We start from the raw sequence: 22,346 nt of genomic DNA on the forward strand, positions 1-22,346 counted from the left end.
TAATTGTTTTCCTTTGCAAAGATGTTAAGAAATAAATAATGAAGAACAACTTACACGTTTGTATATTGAACTTTCTTTTGCCTGCGTTAAAGAGACTTGAATCCAGTGCCTCAGTGGCTTAATGGAACTTTGTTGGATGTTTGGTTTAACAAACAATCGCCACTACAGTAATGAATCCTGTATTTGCCTTTGAATGTTAAGTTTTACACTTGAATTTTTTGGCAATGTTGAGAGGTTTTATTTTTGATTCTTTGCATTATTTAGCCTCTTCAGAGCCTTCATATGTTTTCAGTCTGTTAAAGATAGTATTACCGAAAGCAGTACAATTTGCATAAGGCCTGTTTTGTTTCGTTTTTTCCTGGAAAAAGTTATTAAAAACAAGTTTTTGTCTAAATTAAGGTGAATTCATGGTTCCTTTTTCCACATAATGTAACCGGTAGAGCTTATGATTAAAAAAATAATGGTGATCGTTATCGGCCGTGAACGGCCCTCATGGGGAATCGGAATCGGCAGGGAAAAACCTGATTGGCACATCTCTACTATTTATTTCCTGTTTCATATTAATGTTGTCGGAAAACGTCATGAGCTGCATTAATTTGTAATGAAGGAAGTGAAAGTCGTGTTGTAAACTGTAGCGTGAGCTGTGAAGCAAGTTTTGCAGTTGTGAAACTGCAGCTGTTTAAAAAAAAACCAAAACAAATTCAACAAAAAATCACCTAAAGTGCCTTGGAAAACTTTTTCTCATATTGCCACAATGCAACCATAGGCGTTTGATTTATTTATTTTTTTTGGTGCTTTATGTGAAGGATAAGCACAAAATGGCATATAATTGTGAGATGAAAGGAAACGTATAATGTTAGTGACCCCCCATTGACCGTCAGATTGCTCAACACCAGTAATCCTCACAGACTGTCTGAAAAAGCTAGGTTCAATATTATTACTGTCATAAACAGTTAAATATTGTTTTTATTGGTCCCTCTTATGTACATTTAGCAATACGTTATTATTTGTATATTCATTCTAGATTTTTTATTTTTATTTTTTACCTGCACCAGTAATACTAGTATATATTTATACCTATGTGTAGTCACACAGAGTTTTTTTGGTGTATTTTTCTGCCAAGAAAGTTTGAAATTTAGAGATTAATCTCAGAAAATTTCTAGAAAGAACAAGGAAACTCTTGAGTTTGAAAAGTTTAAAATTTTCAAGAAAAACTTTGGAAATTTGAAATTAATATCAGAAATTTTCCAGAAAAAAACAACAACTCCAGCCTCTACTGTAGCGTCTATTCTATGCGCTTTATAATCCAGTCCGCCTTATAGTGCGGAAAATACGGTAAATCTTTGCCAAAAAATCGGACCAGAAAAGCCTTAGTCTCTTTTTTACATTGTTTGCCCGTATCTTATAAGTAATTTCAGTGCAATGTTGTCGCAGGAACCTGTGTCTGAACACAGACGAAGCATTTGAGCATGGGAAGACCCTGCCGTTCATCAACCCGAGCTCCCTGGAGACCCTGAGGGCCTTGGTGCAGGAGATTCAGAGCAGCGGAGAAACAGATCCTGAGATTTGGAAGGACTGTGAGGTGGGAGTTAATCACGCAGCCTGAAAGATAAAACTACACAGACAGTATGTAAATGAGGTCCTAAGCACATGCTGGTGCTGTCTGAAGTGAAGCCAGGATCTGCTGCTTTAGCAGTTGTTCTTCTGCAGCCGACAGCCTCGTCTCTGAGCTGTCACTTTAAGTTTTTTCTGTGGATCGCACCTGTCAGTTCTGGAGACACACACACACACACACACACACACACACACATCTGCAGAGAGCCCATAGTACTGGCACAGCACCACACTGCAGCTGATGTTTTCATACACAGGAAGTGACGCGCAGGGGAAACACTGACGCAGTTCAGTTCAACCTGAAGTGTTTGTTCTTAGCAGGTCACTATCCCTTTAAACTCGGTGTCTGGGGGAACGAGCTGCTAATGGAGTTCATTCACAAGTCCCTTTTTTGCTCTATGATTTTGCCACTGATATCCGTTTTAATTAATATTTACAGAAAAAGGATGTTTGCAAAAATAAATTAAGTTATTTTGCCCAGCCTTCTAATAACATGTCATGAAGATCCAGGGTTGGTTAATATTGCAGAGGAATTCAAATGCATTACATTAAAATATGAACACAAAACAAAGAGTCCCAACACCTGCTTTCAGAAACGGAGACATCTTACGGTGCTGAGAGATCTTAGTAATGTGAATAGCAACTTTGGAGATTTTAAATCCAAATGACTTCCTCAGTGTTAATGTGTGAAAACTACGATAGTGTCTGAGGGTCGTTGTAGATGGGGAATAAAAATGAGGTGTAAATTTCCACCAAAACACAAAAGAATTTGAGATTAATCTCAGAATTTGTTTTAGAAAAATCAAGGAAATCAACCAAAAGTTGAAAATTCATCAGAAAAAAATGCAGAAATTTTCAATTTGTAAGAAAAAAAAAGTATTGAGATTAATATCAGAAATGTTCTTGAAAAAACTTTGTTTCAAAACTTGAAAAATGTTTGACTTTTGAAACGCAGAAATTTCCATGTTTTTTTTTTCTTGAGCATTTCTGAGGTTAATCTCAAATTTAGTTTTGAGATTAACCTCAGAAATTGTCTTGCTTTTCAAGACAATTTCTGAGATCTAATCACCAAATGTTTGAGTTTTTCAGCAGAAACGTACTCCTCCTTTTTTCAACAGACCGTCATAGAAAACAAACCCGTATCAGATTTTTCTGCTTCCTCTAAATAATTGAATTCTAACTGGTTTATCGTTCCATTGCAATAGTTGCTCCTTACAATTTGGCTTCTAACGATGTTTGCCAGACATTTTGGTCTTTTTAGAGCATTTGGATGAAGTGGCAGCTTAAAATATTACAAGGGAAAACTTTAGAAGCTGATCACCTGTGAAGTTAGGAAATATTAACACTAAACAAGATTAACAGTTTAAAAGTTCAGGTTGCAAACTGATTGTCAAATGGTTTTTGTCTTCATCAGGGCCGATGGTTGCATTTGTTTCAGCTGGTTGAAAAACAATACCAAGAGCAAATACTTGCTCAGCAAGAACAATATCAGTGCCAAATACAGGTAACCAAACGTATGCTAACGTATGCTTTCATGTGATGGGATTTTTTCGTCTCCTATTTAAATGTCTTGTTTTTCTTATTTTTTATTTTGTTTAGTTGATTCAGGATGAGATTAAGGCCCTGGTTCAGCTCCAGAACCGCCAGACTAGCAGCGGTCAGCCGGAGTTCCCCTCCATCACCAAAACATCCCCGGACGCTAAAGACTGCATCTTCTCCATCATCTCCAGTGAACGGCCGCTTCTAAAAAACGTGCCAAGTGACAACGAGAGCCTGGGAGCCCCCGTCCTCACACCCTTCAGCACCCCGTCTCCTCCGCCTCCTGGGCTGGAGACCACCAACCAGGGGGAGGAGCGGACCACCACGGTACTCAGCAGCGGCTACGGAACACTGTGGGAGACTGGCTTCGAACCTGGGGTGACTCTTGATGAAGATGGGGAGGACGGCAACGCAGGGCGGAAGCACAGGTGGACCAGCATCCTCCAGGAAGACATGCAGACGACTCTGGCAGAGTACCAGCAGGACTTCTCCAGTGAGCGGCCCAATGCCGTCAATGAACCTATTCCATCTGTGTACCAGCAGAAAACATCCAGGTTTGTCCAAACTTGAACCTGTTAAAAGGGCAGCGTCATGGAAAGTTTATGTTTTAGCACTTTACATCAGTGTTAAACACTCCTGGAGTTTTGATTTGATTCTTTAATGCATGTTTGAATCCTTTAATGTCTCGTGGTAACCGTTCAGCTGTGCAAAACGGTTGAGGGGGGCCTAGGCCTGCCTCCAAGGACAAAGCTCCGCCTATGAGCTGCAGCTTCCAACTGTGGAGGCCAGTAAATGACCACAGGATGCATGAGCTCCATGTGGGCAGGTTTCTTCATGCTAATAACTGGAACTGGTTGAAATTAGGTTTATCACAGAATGTGCCAGAAACTATTATATCAACGTGTTGCTGCTGTACCTGCATCATTTTATGGAATTCATCTTTTATTTGTTAGATTGGGGAAATGGAGAATGAAGTAGCATGTTTTTAGTTAAAAATAAAGTGTATTCTCCGTCGTTTTGGCAGCAGCCAGCAGCTGACCTCCTGGGCCCAGAGGCAGAAACTCAGAGCCAGGAAGACTAAGGCAGGAATCGGCACAGCACAAACCCCAGACTACCAGGAGTTACCTCACAGCAAGCAGAGTCTGCTGGAGAAACCAGATTCTCATGACCAGGTATTTTAACAGTTCACCTTCTAGGACTAACATTTGTAGTAGTTTTGTCCGCTTTGGTTGCTCTAGCCATTTTTTTTTTCTTGCTCCTGAGTCCCATCCACTTATCTCTGTTGTGTTGCAGCATCGATCGGCCGGGCTGTCATCCAGCTCTTTCCCGCTGCGGCGCAGTGACAGCCTGATGTCAGAGGCTTCAGGTAATTCACAGACTTTGATTAAAAAAAAGAAGAAAAGACAAGGCCAAAGGAAACCATGCACTTTAGTTTTCATCTTCTGTAGTTATTGATACACTCCTGAGGCGACCATAATAATATTTCACACTGTCTGATAATGATAGTTTTGATTTGATTCTAAAAGCAGTCTCATGTTCCTTTGACACTGAATAAAATCTCATTAATGATCATATTATAGGTCAGTAGAGAGCAGCAGTAGCAGTGTGACTCATGGATATATTTTCAGATCAACAGTGATGCTCAGTGTATTTACGGTTTATAGTACGGCTCAGTACTTTAGACTGGCCCCCACCAGGAGGTCAAACTCATCCTCATTTTGGGCCAAATAGAGGTTATAAATCATCTTAAAGGGCCGGTTATGCCATAATTTATTCTGGCCAGTCAACTAATTAATTTGTCAACTAATGACAAATTAATTTAGCTAATTTGTCACTAGTTGAATTAAAAGCTGAGGATCGTTCTGCGTCTCCTGCAGACTCCATGAATAATAATCTGCATTTGATTAGTATTTCTTAAAAATAAAATAATATTGAAAATCTTTTCACATTGTTCAGTCTGTCCAGAATTTGTCACATTTTTTTCTGATATTTAAAAAAATATTTGCAAGGAATTTTGCAATATTTTCACATATGTGTGACGTTAAATGTGACTTTTTGTTGCTTGCTGTATCGATTGCGGACTATAACTTGACACCAAGTAAGACGCAACAGTGTCGTAAAAGAAAACACTGCCACCTGCAGGTTGGAGTTATCACTTAAGCTCACACTTTTTAACCGTTCTTGCAGAAAACCTTGAACTCACATTACTGCAAAGTAATGTGGAGGTCTGATTTTTGCGTGAATTTTTGCAGGATTGAACTGTGTAATTTGGCGACACACTAATAACCGGAACTGGTTGAAGTTCCAGTTATTGGAACTTCAACTAGTGTAGTGTCAGGCCACTACACTGACATGTTTATATTGGCGTAGTGGCCTACACTACGCCAATAAACATGCAAATGAATGGATGAATAATGTCAAAAAGCGCTCTACAGACTTTTCATTGTGTCTGTCTCAGGTCTGACTTACTGGCGTCTGAACGAGTGCGATCTGTATCGGCCCCTTCCGGACAGCTTTGACAGCGGAGCGTATCTCCTTCTGCAAGAGGCTTCCATGAGTCTTGTGAGTCACCAGCTGAGTCACATACGGCCAAATTCTAACCTCCCAGTCCGCCCTGCTGTCCTACATCGACGTCTGTTTCTGCCCTGTCAAAGAGCCGCATGACGCTCAGATGTTGACTGCATGTGCTGACGGAGACAATAATGGTACCAGTCAGAAGGTGGCGCCAAAACACACTTTCAGATAAAGAAGATTCAGATCTCTACATCAGTTCTATGTACCACAGCTATCAGGGCCGTTGTACATAGGAAAACTAGGGAAGAGGCAAAAAAAAAGATTTTAGAAAAAAATATATATACATTTTGAGATTAATCTCAGAAATTCAATTTAAAAAACCCAAGAAAATTTCAGTTTGAAAAGTTGAAAATTTTATAGAAGAAAACCGAAATTTTGAGATTAATCTGAGAAAATTTTCTGGAAAAAACTTGATAATCTCTGAGTTTCAAAAGTAAAAAAAGAAAAAAGATTGACTTTTGATACTTGGAAATTTCCAAGTTTTTTTTTCTTGCAAATTTTCGTGTAGCAATTGCTAACAGAAGACAATGATTCAATTCAAATTCAAAAATACTTTGTTAATCATAACTATATCTGGTTTTGTAGCTAAACAAGTGAAATAAAGATGATTAGTGTACTTTGTAGCACTTCAAAACTTTTCATATGTTTTTACTCAGTTTATATTTACATCCTTAACGGATGTAAAAACGTCGCAATGACGATGTTTTTGTGAAAAAGTCGAGGATGCTGAGGATTGTTGTGTGTCTCCAGCAAACTCCATCCCAGGAGCCGCGGCTGTCCCTCAGAGAAATCTACCAGAACAAACAAAAAGACTGTAAACAAACCGACTGGGAAGGTTCTGTCGCATCCAGCCCTCTGTCACCACAGGTTTGTCTTTTCATTCAGAGACCCAAATCTGTTCTTGCCTCTTCTAAACATTTGACTTTTGTAGAAAACTCTCTGACTTGCTCCGTTGCTAACCTCATATCTCCGTTGCTAAGATGCTGACGTTGGATCCGGCGGCCGGCACGCAGCAGTCAGATCGAACATCTGGCTTCACTTCACCTTCTCACTTCAGCAGCCCGTTGTTTGCCCCTCCGCCCCACCCCTACCCCAGACTGGGGACCTCCATGACCCCCGACAGCATGGTGGAGGGCAGCCCCCATCCTGGAGACACCGACTGCATCTCTGACGTGTCCAGCGCTTCAGCTGCTGGGCAGTCTCCTGCTAAGACGCAAAGTTCCCAAGGGAATCCGTCACTGGCGGTCAGAGAAAGCATCCAGCAGCGCAGGGCGAGTGCGCTGTTAGCCAGCGAGGAAGAGGGGAGCCGCACCCACACCAGCACCCTGAAGCCCGGCGCCGCCCCTGGAGCCGGGCAACCGCCATCAGTCAGTCCGCACATGGACAGAGCTTCGTCCCTGGAGGACCCCGTGGTCCTGTCTCTGTGAGTCTGATGTTACAGACGCCTTGTAGAAAATATTCACTGCCTGATTTCAGCAGTCACCAAGTTTGTAAACTTGCACTGAGTGTAAACAATCAGAGGAGCGTGTATTTGTAACTTGCTATAGAAAAAATGTTTGTCGTTATAGCGATAAAACGAGAATATTTCTTGTTTGTACAAGTTTTATATCTCGTTATAATCAAAATATGTTCCCAGTTTTAAATAAGACACATCAGGGGAATGCCTTTTTATGATTGTAAACTGTCATGGGTGTATTTTTATATTTTTGCTATAGAAAAAATTTCTCATCATAGTGAGAAATATGTCTTGCTATAACGACAAAGTTTCTCATTTTTACGAGTTTTATATTTCATAACGTAAACGTTTCTGGGTATGAGACACAAAAGCGAGAAAACATTGTCATGATGAGTTTTCTGTCTCTTTATAGCCTAAATATGTCAAGAGGTGTGTGTTTTTTTAATCTTGTCTCTCTGACAGTTTCTCGTTAAAGCAAAGTTTCTTGGTTTCAGAAGTTTTGTCGCTGTAGCATGAGAGTTTCTGGATGTAACGAGATACAAAATTCATTGAAACGAGAAGGTTTTCTCATTTTAACAAGTTTTGTTTTATCAGCCTTTATTTAAATGAAATGTGTTCTCATTTAAATAAAAAAGGTCACAGTGATCCCTTCTTTTGCCTTTTTAAGTTTGTAAACGGTCAGAAGAGCGTTTTTTAAAATCTTAACATAAAGAAAAAGTTTCTCGTTAAAGTGAGATGTAAAACTTATATTTGTTGTAATTGCAAGACATAAAACTTGTCTTGTTATAACATGAAGGTTTCTGGTATAACTGGGTACAAAATTCTTGCTTTAATAAGTTTTGCGCCTTGTTATAACATGAAAGTGTCTTTAAGTTTCCTTTTTTCCTTCCCTTTTTTCCCCCAGACTGCGGCAGAACCTCAGAGAGAAACACTCGCGACACATCGCTGATCTGAAAGCCTACTACGAGTCTGAGATCCAGATCCTACGAGACAAACTCCAACTCCGAGATCTGCCTCAGGATCTAGAGAAGAGCAATCAGGCCCTTACAGAGAGGTTTGCAGTCTTTCACACGGCCATGTTTTTAGCCTTGTTGCAAACCAGATAAAGTCAGCAGAAACATAAAATAGCCAGAAAAACGAGCAAAAGCCAAAAGTAGAATTTTTTTTTAGATGCATTTGAGAACATGTAAAAAGGGATTAGCAATGTTAATGATAAATGTTTACAGTTTAGATTCATTTTATTCATCCTTTTGTTTATCTGCAGGTGCAGACATCTAGAAAAAGCTCTGGCTGAGACAACAGGTCGCATCCAGGAACTGGAGGCAACAAACATGTTGCTGGAGAAACACCTGGTATCTGCAAAAACATTTTCATACAACATTTGCAGCTCCTTACCTTGAGGGAACTTATCATAATTTCCTAAACAAGCAAAGCAGAAATAGCAAGAAGCTAGCAGGCCGAACAGAGGAAGCTACGCCGATGTTCAGGCATTGTCTTTGGGCAGCTTTTGAATATGAGTGAATTGTTTTTGCAGGCTGAATGGCCGGAGCGCTACGCCGTGGCCGGAGCCACCGTGAACTCCCTGCAGCAGCGGCTGGAGGAAAGCAAACGCTCAGCCAAAGAGAAAGACGGCCAGGCAGCGCGCTTAAAGAGCCGCGTGCGTCAGCTGGAGGAGGCGGCGCAGAAAACCTGTAGGGAGGCAGATGACAAGGAGGCCAGGAGGGAGAGGGAGTACAAGATGCTGCAGGATGTGAGTCTGACAGAGTCCATAAAGATCAGATATCATGCAAACAACAGTAGCAAACTTCTGATTGAGTCAACTGCAGGGTTAATAGAAATGAATCACATTTAATTGTAAATGATATATAGTAACAAAATAAACATTTTCAAATCAAAAACCTTTTTTTTCTTTTAAATTATTGAGTAAATATTAAAGGTGGGCGTTTATTGTATTTTATTATTGTGATCATTTTCTTTTTATTTTGATAAGAATTCTGATATTTCATTTAAATATATGAATTTGTTTCCAAAAACATAACCACCATGTTTGAGGTAATTGTTAATTTTACTAGTTTTTTTTTGTCCACTGTTTGCTCAGAGGGAGCATCAATAAATATCAATAAATGTGAAGATATGATTAAATACAGTTACTATGTGAAGTTCAGTGATACCCTGAATAAGAAATGTTTGATAAAGTCAGAAAAAAATAAAGTTTTTACACCACTGGAAGAATTTAATAGTTTTTTTGTACAACTGTTAACTGGCAGCCATAATTTACAGCACTTCACTTTTTTCCCCTCAGCTACTGAAGGAATACAACTCTCTGATGAAGGAACACGAAGCAGCAAAGGTAAAGTCATTTCCTCAGGTATTGCAACATTATGTCACACCTTCACAACCTCAGTATCAGCCAATATTTGTTTGGTTTTTTTTTTTTAAATATTGGCATCAATCCCATAAGTGAGACAGGACTAATAATAATAGTTGATGTTTATTTCCATAATGGTGCTGTTTGTTTGGGTTTTATGTGGTATTGTTTGGTCATGTGATAGTGATGCAGCCAGGCAGATTTAATGTAATCTGTCTTGTATATCTCATTACAAACCTCATCCTTTAACATGACATTAAGTTCCACAAAGGTAAAGTCACATTTAGCTAACTTCATGTGTTACTTCTGTTTTTGTTCCTACAGAACAACCTGGTGTCAGCAGAGAGCAAGCTAGTTGATGCAAACGATCAGATATCTGAGCTGAAGAGGTAACATACTGGTTAGATTTTGTAACTTTTAAAAATATATATAATCCAATTAATTTTGACTTATACAAAATTAAGATGTATGCAGAGTTAGGTAGTAACTAGCTACATTTGAACTTTTTGGAAAAAATGTAGTTTTAGTAGTGTTTTTCCTTGTACTTTTTACTTTTACTTGAGTAATTTTATTATGACGTTTCGCTACTCTTACTCAAGTAACATTTCTGTATACTCTGTTCCCTTTGAGTAACTTCACTGAATGAAGAACAATAATGTTTCAACCAAAATAGTCACCAGGCACACATCTGTAGTTTTCATTAAGGTTTCATATATTTTGTATTTAAAGAAACTGATTTGGAAAAGTGTCTCTTTTGCCTGATTTCAGCCGCATTTTCATTACAAATGTTTGCAAACCTTTGTCCATTTCCACTCATGTTATAAAAAAACAATTTTCCACTGCAGTGTTTCCATTAAATAAGAGAGGTAATCAAAATCGGTAAGTTTGTTCACATAATTCATTCAAAATTAATTTTACTACCACTTCCTATTGTCGTCTTTGTCGTTTCCTCCAGTAGTAACATGCGGTTGTTGATCACATGACTTGTATGACATGAAAATAGTTTGCATTGCAGTTTTGCAAATTACCCTCATTTTGATAAAATCTAAAATCCACCTCAACGTAGCGCAAAAACTTTATCGAAAAAAGTTAGTTTTATTTCTAAATAGGCTTGTGTCCACTAAGCAAAATTATTTTTGTAAATCCAATTTATGCAATTATGTGGTAAATGGGAATGCAGCTTTTGTTATTTTGTGATTATGTTATTAATATGAATTAATTTCATTTTGGTCCTTAAAACACCAAAGTTTCCACATCACATTATGTTTTGGTCCATCTGATGACTTAATTTGATTGATTTTTTTATTTTATTTTAACCATTTAATCAGTACTGGAGTATTCTTTTTACCAAATACTTTTCTACTCGCGTCATTCCCCACACATAAACCCAGATTACCTGAGGGTGTTTCCTGCTGTATTCATGACCACATCCATCTCTGTAAATCTCTCCCAGAGTCATCTCAAAACTGGAGTCCCAGGTGATGCAGCTGGAGCACGAGAACCAGGCCCGGGTCCGCTACCCCCCCCACAGTAACGCCCAGCCTTCAGGGGCAGGGTGAGCTCTTCAAATGTTGTTCACAGTTAAAGCCGCAGCGTTTCAGTGTCTGAGAGGAGAAAAGTTTGTAACACTTACGTACTTACTAACCAGAGTGAATGACTGTCCTGAATATGTCTGCAGTCTCTTCCACCATCCCGACTTGCTGCTGTCGCCCAGCAAAGGTAAAGTAGAGCCGGACGTCACCTGGAGGAGGTCTGACCAACTGAATGGCGGCAGAAACTCCCAGCTAACTCAAACCAGTCAATCAAACCCTCACAAGCGATCTCCTTACCCGATAAATGACCAGTTGTCTGCGGACGCCTCTTCCTCTGGCAGCAGCTGGAGGTGTGTGTTTAGAGTCGGGAGCACGGCGTTAAAGCCGGACCTGAGCGTGAGTGTGAACGTTTTGCTTTCTGGTGTGCAGGTGTGCGTCTCCGCCTGAGTGCGAGCAGACTCTGCCTCAGAGCAGACAGCAGGAGCAGAGCGCCGGGTGGAGAGACGGCTCCAGCCCCCTGACGCCCATGATGAGGGCCCTGATCGAGCTGGAGGAGACAAGAGCCACGGAGACCCGGGCCCCCTGTGAGCCCCACACTCACACAGCTGCACAGGGACCCTCAGGGGCCTGCCACCTTTTCAGTCCAAAGAGCCATTTTCTCCCTCAGCCCAGTGGAATAAAACTCATTTAGAAACACAAATATTACGTCACCTTCAAGAAAGAGAAAAAATATCTACAACAGGAATGTTGTCATCGGTTTTGAACTACTTACTAATATCAAATAGCTGGGTTTTGTTTTCTTTTCTTTTTTTACATCTACTCTAGAAAATTTGTTTTGAGTTTTAGATGAAAGAAAAATTTTTTGTTTTTTTGTTTCTAGGTTTTGAAATAAATTTACATGGAAGAGAATAAATTTTTTTCTTTCAATTTAATGTTGAAATATCACAGAACATGTCTCAAAACAATCAATTTACAACTTAAAAACAAAAAAAGAAAGTACTTCTGATCAATATTCCTTAAACTACAGACATAAAAAACTATTCAAACTAGCATTTGTTTATTATCTTTAAATGTTCAAACGTTGCTCCATTCTTTATCAATCTTGTCCAAAGTTATTAAGAGCCGACCGTAGCTCTGGAGCTGCAGGTCGCAGACTCTCGGCCTAGTCAAAGTCGTGACCTAAATCCAATTGAGAATCAATGGGAAAACTTGAAAACTGACATTTATGCATGCTCTGCATCCCATCTGACTGAACTTCAGCTGTTTTGCAAAAGCAAACGTCTATAAATTCACAATAATTGCGGAGATCCCAAAAGAGAACAAAACACACTTCAGATTTTCACTGGTTAAAAAAGAAAAAAATATTGAGCCACTTTTTTGGTGGCCTGTCAGATAACGTCTAATTAAAATACATTGTAGTTAAAAAATGGAACGTTTTACAGTGTATGAATAGTTTTTAAAGTCACTGTAAACAATGTAACTTCTTGTATTTTTCTACATAGAAATAAAAGTAAAACTGTCTTGGAGACACTTGGTTCATTTTTCATCCTGAAATGCACCAAATATTTCCAACAGTATTTCTGCAGAATTTTTATTTCACTTGGTGCAGGAAACACAGCTGCTACCTGCTCAGTCTGTATAATTTAATTTATTTGTGTGTCTGCAGGGGTTGGCCATCAGAGGGCCACCGTTGGGTTTGTGGAGCGGAAACACAAAGATCCAGTCCGGAAGCGACCCGACCTGGTTCTGGACGAGACGAAGGCCGCGAAACCAGGAGGAGCGGCAGCTACAGGGGCCGACGGCGGGGGCCCGAGAAGTCACGGCGCAGTGGACTGGACTGCAGCCGTGCTGAGGGCTCAGAGGAGTCTGTCCCCCGAGGGCCACAGGTCCTCCTCACTGCCACCTGCTGCTCACAGAAACATCCCTACTGCTACTCCAAGTAAGTTCTTACAGGGACTCATTCATCTTGCATTTATTTGCCAAGGCCTTAAAATGTCTTGAATTCACATTTTAAAGTGTATTTTGGCCTTAAGTGTGATAATCACAGGTCTTAAATTTTGTGGTGGTCTTTGATTTTAGTCGCACGCAGGCGTCTTCACGGCGTTCTTTGACTCGAGGCCGTTAAAGCTACTGTTAGCTAGCTGCTAATATCACAAAGTTCAATACTAACAGAGCATGAAAGACTTGAATTGGTAATATCATCTCACTGCTTTATCCAATAATCCAAAAAATTTACATTTATTACAGTAATATCTTGTAACCTCTTTATATTTTCTCAGCTCTTTTTATGTATAAAATTCAACCTAGGATGTTTTTTATTTTTGTTTGTATTATGCCAATGTTTTACTGATTGCTATAAACACTTATATATAGACTTAATAAAAACAAGCAACTAATATACTGTTTGTTGTTAGCTAGCTTTGCTGCAGCTACCGTTGATATGAACAAATTTATTGGCAGGATATGCAATTTTCTGTTGTACATTTGTCGTGATTCAGGTCTTAAATTTTATTCATAATGGTCATTATGTCTTTAATTTGAGTTGGTGAAACTTGTAGAAACCTCATCTTACTACAAGATGTGACATTTATCCAAATCTGCATGTTTGTATGGCAGTCATGACATCTCCACCTTCCTTTCTTCTTCTTCTCTTTAGCCAAGAGAGAGACGTTACTCACACCCCTGTCTGCCATGTCCAGCCCTAAACGTTGCCCCACTGAGAACTACTCCACTGCTTTTGGCCACTTGATGCCGAGAGAGGAGCACCTGCTCCAAAGGTGAGAAATGAAACATCATGCAGGCGACAGAGGACGACAGAAAGACTGCAACGTCATGATATGATACAAAATGAAGACAGCTGCAGTTTGATTTTAGTGTTTTGAGGAACTTCATTTAAAATGAACAAGTTGGCAAAAGATGCTGTTTTATCATTTCTGCATTCCAACCCAAAAACAGTTGGTTTCATTACATAAAGCCTGTGATGTTGCATTTGACCAGAAGGCGTTAAGTTGCTGCCCTTTTTAACAATTTGTCTGGTTAGTCCACAAATAAGTTATCATGAAATGGCTGTAAATACTGTTTGCATTCTGTTCCTGTAAGCTCTGTAAAGCTGGCTTTTAGACACGCTCACTGAAACCGTCTCGTTTTGTCCACACAGCGATGGACACGCTGACAGGAGACAGCATTCGTTCCACAGCAGCAGTCCCAGGAAGAGACTCCACTTCACATCAGCAGAAGAGAAAGGTAACGCACAAAATCCTAGAAACCCTGGTGGGCGGGACACGCTAGCTTAGAGCTTTATTTTGTTTTCTACTATTGTATTCTGGACATGTTTATTTATTTTAGCCTTGTTTGAGAAACGAAACCTTTAATCATTTGGAACGCCGCCCTTTCTGAAAACCTAATATTTGTGTTTGATTATAAATGTAGATTCTTCTTCTGTTGTTTTTGATTTCTTTTTTTTTCCCAGAGCGCCAGGAGCCAGAGCCCTGCAGCCGCATGGAGCCACTGGACAGAAGCGCCCAGCTGGGCTGGGAGCAGCAGAGAGACGGCGGCGGCCCCGAGCAGCCGAACCCCTCAGAGGACCCGGCTCTGCTGGCCCTGGACAGAACACAGTCACTGACTGAGGCCGAAAGACTGTTTGATGAACTGACGCAGGAGAAACTGCAGGTGTGTTGGAGAGTCTGATGCATCATAGTTTCTTTATTTTGTAATGTCAGAAGGATAAATTTAAAGGTGCAGCTCTAACCACGTGTTCAGCCGGTTACATAAGAGGTTTATAGAGTCGCTCATTTCAATCCCTCCTCCTGCCTTTATTCTGATCTAATGAGTTTCAGTGTGTTCACTGCTTTATCTGTGTGTGTGTGTGTGTGTGTGTGTGTGTGTGTGTGTGTGTGTGTGTGTGTGTGTGTGTGTGTGTGTGTGTGTGTGTGTGTGTGTGTGTGTGTGTGTGTGTGTGTGTGTGTGTGTTTGCAGATTGAGGCAGCTTTGAGCAGGATGCCTGGAGCAGGTGGCAGAGTGAGCCTGCAGACCCGATTAGATGAGGTGAGATACCAGAAAACAATTATAAACTGATTACTCCTAAAACAAAGTTAATTTCCTATTTTATTATATTAAAAATAACATTAGAAACTATTAGCGTATTGAAAAAATAAGTGAAATATTTCACTTAATTATTTTCTTGCTTAAGCATATGGATAAGACTGAGAATCCCATAAGAACAATTTAATCATCAGTATTATGCAGCATTATACACAATATTAAATGTATCATAAAATCTTGGTCACAATAATAAAATACATTGCCACTCTTAAAATATGTTAAAACTAATCTAATCTATTTATTCTGAAAATGTATATGTTGGTGTCCATGTCTGCTTAAAAAGTTCATGTGTCAAAATTAATGCCTTCAAACGTCTTAAATTCATTTTTAAAAACTAAGTTGGCCTTAAGTACGTTACTTAGAAGTTTTAAATTTTGTATTGACAGGAATATTTAATCTCGCATATTCAATGCAGTTTTTTGTTTTTGTTGTGGAACTTTTCTGTCAGGCAAAATTTTGAGTAGACCTCAGACATCTTCATTACATCACTATTGCCACTCAGAGCACTTTACTAGCTGTCTAGCTTTTTTTGCATCTATAATGGGTAAGTGCAAATTTTTCACCAGTTGTCTGGACAAAGTTTATCCATTTCTGCGGAGATACAGGTCTTAATTTTAAATTTGTGGTTGTCTTAAAAAGTCTTAAATTCGAGTTGTTGAAACCTGGAGAGGACAATGTTTACCGTTTTCCTTTATGGGTTGAAGTTGTTACTTCAAGCATTTTGCTGTTTCCTTCCATCAGGTGGCCTTAGAGAATCGTCTGGAGAGACTGAACCGCGAGCTGGGCTCCATCCGGATGACTCTGAAGCGATTCCATGTCCTCCGTTCTTCTGCCCACACCTAGCGACCTCTGACCTCTGCCACAGCTCGGTGTCTCGGCTCGACAAACGGCACTGATTGTCTTCTGAAGAATCGCCTTGCCATGATCTCACCTGTACATCGAACACACTCACCATGTTTTTATACGTATGATCGAACATTACTCTGGGATATTTTTTTACATGTCGGGAAAATATCGGAGCTTTTTTTGGAATATATTTTTTAGTACAGCACAGATTTGTAAAGTCATTTACTTTTTTAGACATGAGAAGAAAAAAAAATAATGTGATGTTTTACCACAATGAAGAAGAGATTTTAAAATTAGCTTGAGTTTAAAATGTAAAGACACATTCACAACACATTCATGCACTAAACATCACTGCCTTTTTTATTATTGGTAATTGTACAATTATTTTACATTACATTCATGTTTTTACATATCAGTTGTTTTTTTCTTAATTGTCTGTACATTTTGCTTTGGGCCAAACCTTTTGAACTTGAAGGAAATGTGTTTACTTGAATGAAAAACCTTTATTTTTGTTGGTTTATTTCCTGAATGACTTCATTTCTGAAGCAGGAGATCAACCAGTCAGTCAAATCAGCATCCAACCTTTTCACTGAGTCTCCATCTGTTTCCACTGTGCATGGAGTCCTTGCACCGTTTCCTTTCCTCCATGTCGATTTCCTACAATGACATGTTTCCAATGGACCTGTAATGCTATTGCACAATAAACTTCTTTTATAGAAGTAGAGTTGGCACTCATTTCATTTATAAGCTCAGAATGATGCATTACTATTGTCAAAGTGCCATCTCCAGGTCGAGGCATGGGCGGTTCTAGATGGGGGCCAACCGGGAACCGGTGACTTACACAGATTTGTGAATTGTGAGTACGTTGTACCCCATTATTGGCTACTTTGCTAAGCAGCGTTTCTTCAAGGGGGTACAGGACAAAAATGAATCAAAATTTTAAAAAGGGCAATATTTCATCTTTTAACATGCACTGAACAAAAATATGAACATAGCACTTTTGTTTTTGCTTCCATTGTTCATGAGCTGAACTCAAAGTCCTAGAACATGTTCTATATACACAAAATAACAATTTCTCTTAAATATTGTTCACAAAAGTTACTCAAGTAATTACCAGTAGCTACCTCTGGTCACGCATAAATCTTGAGCAAATTGTTAATTTAATTGAACAGGATTTATCTGCAGTCTGCCTTATGGTCTATTTCTAAATAAAGTACCTGTGCTAACAAACTGTTAATATATATATCTCTTCACTATATATATATATATACACACTAGATTAACAGATTAACATCTGTTAATCTAGTAATTTATGTTATTATATTGGCTAATATTACTGCATATTAAATGAATAAGCTGATTTTTTTTTTATACGGAATGTTTTTACACTGCAGGATGTCTTCACAAACATTGCCCGTGTGTCAGCAGGGGGCGCTCTTCCCTTCTCATACAGGAGGCGGCAGATCCTGCGTTTAGCTGTGACGGTGTAAACATCAGGTTATCTTCCGCCGGTTCTTAGGGCGCAGCGCCGAGGCGGAGACCCGGACAAAGCAGCTGGGCGCCGCGGTGGAGGAGGCGGTGAGGCCGCGACGAGGCCTCCGACAGGCGGACGCGAACCTGGAGGACAGAACGCTGAGGGGAGGCGGCAGCGGCAGGATGCGCAACTTCCACTGTTGGATACAAACATCACCTGGCAGCAGGTTCGTCCTCTCGACGTGACCGGCCGAGCGCCGAGGAGCTTCCTGTAGGTTGGTGGTCTTACTTTAACACAACCCTTTTCACTGCTAATCAACCTCTGCTGTCTCTCTTTAATTAGGAGCATAATGCGGACGCTGCTGTTCACTGGTTAGGCGCTTATTTGTGGCAGCGTTGGTCACATGGTGAGCACAACAAAGCAGCTGACCGCTGGAGAGTTTAGAAATCTGGCTGACCTGCAGCTGCAGATGACTGCACTGGTGCGGATCTGAGGAAATATAAGGAGATGTTTCAACGCCTCTTTGGGGCTTTTGTGTGCAACTTTGAAGGGTTTACTTTGGTGGTTGATGATTTAAAAAAAAAAAATCATAATAGTGCTCAGTTGTCTGGATCTGGGATGCTTCTTTTGAACCATTTTAAAATTGTTGTGGGGTTTTCAGCTGAATAGTGCAGGGTATATACCACATTTAAAGATTAAACACTTTAATCTGGCCTTCATTTGTTTTAAGTGTTGGAAAACTAAAGTTTTGAGATGTGTAGACTTGTGAGAGCCACTGGAAAAATTATGTATTTCTGTGGTTGAATGCCGTTGTCTGTGCAGTAGACGGCCACTTTTAGGTCTCTCCATGGATGATCAATTGAATTTAAGTCTGGGCTCTGATTGGACCAAGGAAAGACGTTCACACTGCTCCTGAAGCTACTCATTTGTTATCTTTCTTTGTGCTCTGGGTCACAGTGTTGGAAAAATTAGCCAAACTGCATCATCAGCTTATGGCCGTTTTTCAGTAGTGCCACTATCAGAGGTGGTCATAGCCTGTTTGGCGCCCTGGGCGAACTGCCTTTCCGGCGCCCCCGATCCCCACTAATTTTGTTTCTCTGAGCAAAGAAGTTTGTCTCTACTAATCTAACCATCTCTAAGGCAGGTGTCTTTTAACTCCAGTTCACAGGGAGCTCTTGTTCTGAATCAGTGTGTCAGCACATTTGAATATAATGAATAATTAATTATTAGGCCTGTGCAAAGTGTAAAGACATGTTGAGGAGATACCTCAGTCATTTGACGATGCACATAAGGGTTGCAGGACAGGAGTTGTGGATCCTTTTCAGAGATGTGTTTCTGCAAAATTCAAGTTGACTATTAGATCCATCTGACCACTCTACCAAAACGCTCTGCTAGTTGGACTACATTAGCAATCGTTAGCCTTCAAGGTGCTGCTGTCTCCACAGGAGAACGTTGGAGCTCTACCTTAGTGACCATTGGGTTCTTTGTTACCTCTTTGGCCAAGACGCAAAATTTGGTCTAGCATCCTGATCTAGGTTCTAGTGACTTAAAACTTTTACTAACTACTAATAGTGAAGACCATGTTGGCTTTTTTGGACATTCAACTCTTCAGTATTTCTGTGTCTTTCCCCAGATTTGTGCTTTGGCGCAATCCAGTTTCTAAAGTCTTTATTTGACTTCATGGTGGAAACAGGATCCACCTGAGCTCAGTTTCATACCAAAGGGTTTGAAATGTTCTAGAAAAAAGAAAAAGACATTAATCGAGTTTAGGATGCACTGTGTTTCCTTCCTGGATGCATTTTATTATGCAGCTACGTTATAAAACATTTACATGTCAGATAAATCATAGAAATATTTTTCTGTTTTGCTCACTCCTTAGAAACATGTCGCTTCATCTGACTCTTGCAACACTCTTGCCATTAAAACTACTAGAATCTAAAGGTGAAAACGCAGCAGAAGCTGATTGTGTAATCCGACACTGCCTCTTAACTTATTCAGGAAGACGCTTCGGAGAAGCCAAAATTTTCCAGGAAACATACACAATACTTGGAAACCCCAAATGCCAGCGAAATGCTAGGAATCACAGCGATTCGCAGATGATTCATAGACCGCAAGGCAATCTGTAGTCTTGTGGTCTATGAACTGTTCAGCAGAAGATTAACCCTACTGTAGGTATTGAAACAGACAAGCCAATGGAAGTGGATAAATAACGGAATAATTCCGCTTTAACATCAGAGTGTTTGCAATAAATAGTTGTATTTTTAAAATTTTGCTTTTTAGGTTGAGCATTTTTTTTCCAAGCTGGAGTCCACCTGTGGTAAAGTCAGCTGATTGGACTTGATTTGGAAAAGCACACACCTGTCTATACAGCTGTCAATGCAGGACATAAAGGGATTTTTCTGTGGACTTCTGGGACAGGATTGTCTTGAGGCACAAATTTGGGAAAGGACCCAGAAACGTTTCTGCTGCTCTGAAGGTCCCGGTGAGTTCAGTGGTCTTCGTCATTGGTCAGTGGAAGAAGTTTGAAACCAGCAGGACTCTTCCTGGAGCTGGCCAGCCGTCTGAATTGAAGGATCTGGAGGGGAGGGCCTTAGTCAGGGAGGTGACCGAGAACCCGATGGTGGCTCTATCAGAGCTCCAACATTCTTCTGTAAAGAGAGGAGAACCTTCCAGAAGGACAACCAGCTCTGCAGCGATCCGCCAATTGCCTGGCCTGCATGATAGGCCGGCCAGACGAAAGCCACTCCTTAATTAAAGGCTAATGGCACCCTGTCTGTATCAAACGTACCTGAAGGACTCTCAGACCAGGAGAAACAAGATTCTCTGATCTGATGAGACAAAGACTGAACACTTAGATGTGAATGCCTGGCGTCTTGTTTGAAGGAAACCAGTCACATCTCATCACCCAGTAATTACTATTCCTACAGTGCTGACAGCATCATGCTATGCGGATGTTTTGCCGCAGCAGATACTGACAGACTAGTCACTGTACAAAGACATCCTGGATAAAAAACCTGCTCCAGAGCATCTTTACCTCTGACTGGGGCAACGGTTAATTTGTCAGCAAGACAACAACCCAATACTCCTGGCATGAGATCTCAAAGGAGCGGCCAAGCGAAAGTCCAGACTTGAATCTGATTGAACGGCTCTAGACAGATCTGAAAATGAGCGACAGACGCCTCCATCCAACCTGATACTGCAAAGAAGAATGGCTAAAGATGCCATGTGGCATTGGATAGAAGGCAGCTGTAATTGCTCACCACTCTTGTTCATGTACAAGTTAAGCTCCTGAATGAGCCTAGACTAGTCAAAGATGGCATGAACCACACCCTTTTTCCTCTACATCATCTATAGCTGTAATACCAGGGCTTTTCCCTGACAGCCTGGGATAATCCCATCCAAGCTACTGCTGGAAAAAACGAGACACATCCTTCATTTCTTTTCACTCTCTCAAAAAAAGACCAGGCATGGAACTTGGTCCTTTTCCCATTAGAATTGCCAGCGTACGCCCTGGGGTGCAGGATGAGTCATTGGTACTTATGCTCGTTTTTGGCCCTGAAGCTGGTGTGTGTACATGATGTAGTGCAAGGCAAATGCAAATATTGAAGCATCAGACGTAACCAGGTGAGGGCTTTTGAAGCTGTTGTTCTCTTGTTCAGTCAAATGGTTTGAGAAGTGGCGTGTTCTCTCCTCTTTAGCATGGAGGAGTCACACAGATGTGCGAGGCAGAGTGGTAGAAGATGGAGCTGATTATTGAGCCGAAATGATTCGGTTTGCGTCAATGAATGCTGTCAGGAAGTGGTCGCCACAGAAAGAATGAGTCATAGTATTGATTAACTTCCCTTTTTTATATATCCACCCATCTCTCTCTCTTTTAGATCTATGGATCTGAGGAGAGTTGGCATGTGGGCCGGCTGAGGGCTGCATACCAATAACTGGGAAGAGGGCATGTGGGGGTGGGGGGGCGCCTCATCACGAGAAGCCACGTCATCTCAGTGTGTGAAATCTATTTTTAGCAGCGTAAACAGAGGGATTCCAGCCCACTTGAATGTGGCTTCACAGTCAGGACTGAGTGGTGGGTGAGGGGTAGCAGCCGGAGTGTCTGACGTTGGATGCGAATGAGTGACTCTGCCTATTTATGTCTCTCAGTCTGCTGCTGTGATCGCCTCCGTTTTCACAGCCTGCAAATAACCCACCGGTCTTTTTGCTGCCTTTTTTTTTTTCTTTTTTTTTCGTTCTAACCCTGTTTAGGATGTAAACTAACAGATAGTTTCTCCTGTGGAATAGCAAAGTGGTAGTTTCCTCTAAACTAACTGATGTTTTCCTTGTGTGATAGAAAAGGATAAACTATTAGATAAAAACTGTTGGATATAATTCCTCAGGATACAGAAATTAGCTTTTTCAGCTGATATTCTACATATAATATTTAAAGCTGTGTGCCAGTTTTTTTTTTTTGTAAGATGGGACTCACTTCAGATAGGGTTTGTCACCCACAGACGACATCTTGTTGTTATCGTTGCTAATTCTTTAGTTATTTTATTGTAAACAAGCTCCCATGTTTTCATATTCATCTGATGACATCACATAAGGCAACCTTTGAGATCCTTTGAGTAAATCTATTTCTAATTTTCTTGTTTTTTGCTTTAATCCCCTTAAAAAGCCTTCAAAAGGTGTCTTACTTTCTGCGTTAGTCATTTTATGCAGCTCTGTCTCTGATCTGCAGCTAATGTCTCTTTGTGGACTTTTTACATTTTGTTTTTGTTTTCTAGCCTGCTTTGATTTTGAGTTGCTTTCTGTTTGTCTGAAGTGTGCTACAAAGAATAGAAGATTAAGGACAAATTT

At 40.4% G+C, this 22,346-nt stretch overlaps 1 protein-coding gene across 4 annotated transcripts in view; it reads left to right on the forward strand.

The window, feature by feature from the left end:
* mphosph9 (M-phase phosphoprotein 9) overlaps window positions 1-16,754 on the forward strand; it is a 34,640-nt gene extending 17,886 nt beyond the window's left edge. For 2 of the 4 annotated variants that reach the window (XM_081613590.1, XM_017308024.2), the window contains exons 3-24: window positions 1,435-1,582; window positions 3,029-3,118; window positions 3,214-3,707; window positions 4,181-4,325; window positions 4,447-4,519; window positions 5,612-5,715; window positions 6,478-6,594; window positions 6,708-7,150; window positions 8,088-8,237; window positions 8,448-8,535; window positions 8,718-8,933; window positions 9,486-9,533; window positions 9,876-9,940; window positions 11,005-11,106; window positions 11,230-11,433; window positions 11,513-11,667; window positions 12,750-13,022; window positions 13,740-13,860; window positions 14,241-14,326; window positions 14,553-14,752; window positions 15,059-15,127; window positions 15,926-16,754. In XM_081613590.1, coding sequence (XP_081469716.1) covers window positions 1,435-1,582; window positions 3,029-3,118; window positions 3,214-3,707; window positions 4,181-4,325; window positions 4,447-4,519; window positions 5,612-5,715; window positions 6,478-6,594; window positions 6,708-7,150; window positions 8,088-8,237; window positions 8,448-8,535; window positions 8,718-8,933; window positions 9,486-9,533; window positions 9,876-9,940; window positions 11,005-11,106; window positions 11,230-11,433; window positions 11,513-11,667; window positions 12,750-13,022; window positions 13,740-13,860; window positions 14,241-14,326; window positions 14,553-14,752; window positions 15,059-15,127; window positions 15,926-16,027 — 3,493 coding nt within the window. In that variant the 3' untranslated portion in view covers window positions 16,028-16,754. Of the gene's footprint in view, window positions 1-1,434; window positions 1,583-3,028; window positions 3,119-3,213; window positions 3,708-4,177; window positions 4,326-4,446; window positions 4,520-5,611; window positions 5,716-6,477; window positions 6,595-6,707; window positions 7,151-8,087; window positions 8,238-8,447; window positions 8,536-8,717; window positions 8,934-9,485; window positions 9,534-9,875; window positions 9,941-11,004; window positions 11,107-11,229; window positions 11,434-11,512; window positions 11,668-12,749; window positions 13,023-13,739; window positions 13,861-14,240; window positions 14,327-14,552; window positions 14,753-15,058; window positions 15,128-15,925 lie in introns of all 4 variants that reach the window. The other 2 variants (XM_081613589.1, XM_008423353.3) reach the window with 1 other exon arrangement.
* The last annotated feature ends 5,592 nt before the right edge of the window (window positions 16,755-22,346 follow it).

This window comes from Poecilia reticulata, chromosome 12 (genome assembly GCF_904066995.2).
Source record: "Poecilia reticulata chromosome 12, P_reticulata-male-v2, whole genome shotgun sequence".
Lineage (NCBI taxonomy): Eukaryota > Metazoa > Chordata > Actinopteri > Cyprinodontiformes > Poeciliidae > Poecilia > Poecilia reticulata.